The sequence below is a fragment of the Geotrypetes seraphini genome, chromosome 8, assembly GCF_902459505.1.
Source record: "Geotrypetes seraphini chromosome 8, aGeoSer1.1, whole genome shotgun sequence".
Classification (NCBI taxonomy): domain Eukaryota; kingdom Metazoa; phylum Chordata; class Amphibia; order Gymnophiona; family Dermophiidae; genus Geotrypetes; species Geotrypetes seraphini.
Genome location: NC_047091.1, coordinates 35,693,287 through 35,697,218, shown reverse-complemented (window position 1 = coordinate 35,697,218; position 3,932 = coordinate 35,693,287). Strand labels below are relative to the sequence as shown.

Sequence of the window (3,932 nt, the reverse complement as noted above, 5' to 3'; positions counted from 1 at the left end):
TGTACATCTTAACCTCCAAGACCAAAGTCGTGGCCATTGAGATGCAGTAATCTGATGCTTAATCTCAATGCTCCAAATGTCTCTAAGACCATGTTTTGGTTTTTTATTTACAAATCCAGATATTAATTTATACCACATTGCGGCCTGATGACCCATAGAGTCCATCTGAAAACATAAGAATTCTAGACTATGATAATTATTAAGACTTTTCCATTCAGGGAACCCTGCCTGAATGGCCTGCTTCAATTGCAACCATCTAAAATATTGCGATTTATTTAAACCAAATTTATGTTGCAATTGTGAAAACTCAAGCAGTTTACCATTATCTATTACATCCTCTAAAATACGAATTCCTGCCAACATCCAATGTTTCCAGATGATTTTAAAACCGCCAACCTTGATCTTAGGATTTAGCTCTAAATAATTTTAAATTTGTTGGGGGGGGGGGTGTTTATTAGAATTTTCTCATATAATACAAGAATATCCCTAATGAATATGCATGGAGCAGATTTGCATGCCTGTCACTTCCATTATATGCAAATCTCTCTCATGCATATTTATTAGGGCTAGCTTGAAAACCCGATTGGCTTGGTGGTCTTCCAGAACAGGGTTGGGAACCACTGATCTAGTCCACATTTAAGGGAAAGAACCTAGAGCAGTGTATTACAAACTGTGTGCTCTGACACACTAGTGTGCCGCGAGCCACCGGGGAGGAGGAGGGGCACTGGTTCCGGCTGACTGCCTACAGGACGTGCCTCTCGCAGTGAGAGGCACATCCTGTAGGCCAGGGGTAGGGAACTCCGGTCCTTGAGAGCCGTATTCGTCGAGTTTTCAGGATTTCCCCAATGAATATGCATGAGATCTATTTGCATATTAATTGGGGAAATCCTGAAAACCTGACTGGAATACGGCTCTCGAGGACCGGAGTTCCTTACCCCTGATGTAGGCAGTCAACTTGCACCAGTGCCTCTCCTTTCCATGCCTCTTCCCTTCCAGCATCCCCCTCCCCAACACTGGTGGCTGGAGGGCCTTCGTGCATGCGCAGACTGCAACGTGATGACTCGAACCGCAGCCACCATGTTTAGGGTGCTGCAGCTTCGCAAAGTTTGCAAGACATTGGCCTAGAACAGGGGTAGGCAATTCCAGTCCTTGAGAGCTGGAGCCAGGACAGGTTTTCAGGCTCTCCACAATGAATATGTATGAGATGGATTTGCATGCACTGCCTCCTTGAGATGCAAATCTATCTCATGCATATTTATTGTGGATATCCTGAAAACCTGGCCTGGCTCCGGCTCTCGAGGACCGGAATTGCCTACCCCTGGTCAAGAGTTACCTTACCAACACTCTTCTTTTTATATCAAGAAATTGTAAATATTCCCAGACCTGAGATCAAATGTAAACGCTAATCTAAATCTGTTTATAGTTTATTTAGAATCAGATAAAGAAATCTTAAAAGACAAAAATGTTTTCTAAATGTGAAGGATAAAAAAAAAACCCCACCCCATAATATTTTTGTTTTATAGCTCTCAATTGGCAACTTTTTTCTTTCTTTCTTTCTTTATAATTTTGAAAATAAATAATAAGTAACACACTTGTTTAAGTAACACGATACATAATAATACATAAAATAGAAAAGAGAAATCAATTAAAGAAAATATTTTACAATCTTCTTAGACCCCAAAACATTTATAGGGGGAGAAGTCCTGAAAATAAAGAGACTTAATTTAAACATAGGAAAAACCAAAAAGGAAACAGCTTAATGGGAACAGTTCCTCAGTTCAAAATCACACCCTTTCAAATGACAAATTTTAAAAGCTTTCACAAGGAAAACAGATTGAAATGAAGTGATTCTATTGAGTCACTTATAAAGAGTGTAAATGTGCATTTTCAAAGCATTTTTTTTTCCATATGAAAAACATGGACATAACTAAGGGTTTGGGAGCTCTTGGAAAGGGTCAATTAGGAGAGCACCCAGCAGGTAACCTCCAGTGTCCACCACAGGTGCTCCATCACTTTGTAATACATTAATCATTAATGTTTTTTTGCTAGTTAAGAAGTCATAACTCAGCTGGTGTGAAATGCTAATGGGTCACTTGTTTCCACCAGTAAGGTAATGTTCACCCAAGTGTATTCCAAGATACAGAGAGAGACTGTTAATTCTGAAAACATTAGGAAAGGGGATGGGTTTCTTTCAGCTCTGCAGAAAAGATTTTCCCAAGAGGGACCAGAGCACTGCAACCCAGTCAATCTTCCCGTGGCTGTGGTCTTTCTTCCTACCTGTTTTGCCAGAACTTCCCGTGAAGAGGAACCTCTGGAGGCTCGGTGGGGTCATGGTGACCTGCTCTGCTATGGCTGGCCTGATTTTGGCTCCCATAGGTTGGGTCCTTCTTTTGGCAGCCACGGTATCCCCACACTGGCGAGAGTTCTACCGGCGTCCTGGCTACCCTTCAGACCTATCCTTCTTCGATGGCCTTTGGGAGGCCTGTATCGAGGAGAGCCATTTGCTAGACGGTCAGCATCAACTGTGTCAGGCCATCCCCGAAGAAGTTGCTGCATCCTGGTTCATAACCATGCTCAGATCACTGACAGTGCTGTCTCTCCTTGGAGGGCTCCTGGGTTATTGTATAGCTAATCTGGGCATCCGCTGGTGGACTGGCCCCCCCATGCCTAGGCCAAATACTATTGGTGTGGCAGGCCTCTTGCTGATCTTCTTTGGGGGAGCATATTTGGGAGCTGTGTCCTACATGGCTCAACAACTTCTGGAGAACCTCAAGAGCTCCCAGGTGCCAAGACAGGAGAAGTTCCAGCTGGGGACATGTCTCTATCTTGGCTGGGCTGGAGGGGCAGCAAAACTTCTGTCCGGGGTGGCTTTTACTTTCAGCTTCAACAGACAAAAGCATAGAGGTGCCCCAGGGGTTCCTGATACCCCCTATGAAGTAGATTATTAAGAAGAAATAAAGTCAAGTGCAGAAGACAAGTCCTAGCAGGTTGGTTGTTTCATTAAGGTTTTGAGTGCTTCCTACTTCCTCGTCTTTTATTCTTTAACCCATTAAAGTTTATCAATTTCATAATTAGATTTTATCAAATTCTTCAGTGTACTGGTATATCAGCTGCAAGTGTTTGCACATTATTAGATGTGTTTCCTGGCGATATGTTACCAGTTTTGAGATCCAATCCACTAAACGGGAAAATCTAAGTTGTTCAAAAAACAATTCCAAACTCGCAGAGAACAAACTTGTATAGTATCTAGTTGATTTCACCACAAGACCTCAAACCCCCAAGGCACCGCTTCAACATTTTTTCGTGCCCTTACAGGGGTGACGTGTTCATCATCGGTCTTTGTTTAGGCATATACGCAGAGAAATGTTAATTTTAATTAACAGGCTCAAAATTGACAGTTTGATAATAATTAGTGGAGGAAAAGCACTTAGCTGTTGCTCAACGGCTGCCCAGCCGTTTCACTTTGGATAGACCATTCGGGTCTTTATCTGCCGTCATCTACTGTGTTACTTTGCAGTTTCCTCAGGGGCTGTGCCTCCTCGAATATCCACACATCGGCCCAAATTTTTACTAGCTTTACTCTTTTCTTTAAAGCTAGCTTGTTTGAATTCACAGACAAACCGTGCGGCGTGCTGAAACAACCTGTTGATATTTTGGCAAACAAGACCGATGATGTACACGTCACCCCTGTAAAGCACGAAAAACTGTTGGAGCAGTGCCTTGGGTGTTTGAGGTCTTGTAGTGAAATCAGCTAGATACTAGTTTTGAAATAACATGGTTAGCACCAAAACTGACCTGTTCAATACTGGGACAGCATATCTTCACTTGATAACATAACATAAAAATGTATTTCTATACCACAACACATTAAGTTCTATGCGGTTTATAAACTAGAATTTTAAAAAATGCACATATACAGTTGAATGTAATAT

At 42.1% G+C, this 3,932-nt stretch overlaps 1 protein-coding gene across 1 annotated transcript; it reads left to right on the top strand.

The window, feature by feature from the left end:
* Positions 1-2,330: 2,330 nt before the first annotated feature.
* Positions 2,331-2,948, top strand: LOC117364881 (claudin-1-like). The gene has a single exon (XM_033954608.1). It carries the CDS (start codon positions 2,331-2,333, stop codon positions 2,946-2,948), a length of 618 nt encoding a protein of 205 aa, XP_033810499.1.
* The last annotated feature ends 984 nt before the right edge of the window (positions 2,949-3,932 follow it).

Excerpts from the sequence above, each read along its gene's own strand:
- LOC117364881 (XM_033954608.1), top strand. The coding sequence starts at position 2,331 with ATGGTGACCTGCTCTGCTATGGCTGGCCTGATTTTGGCTCCCATAGGT.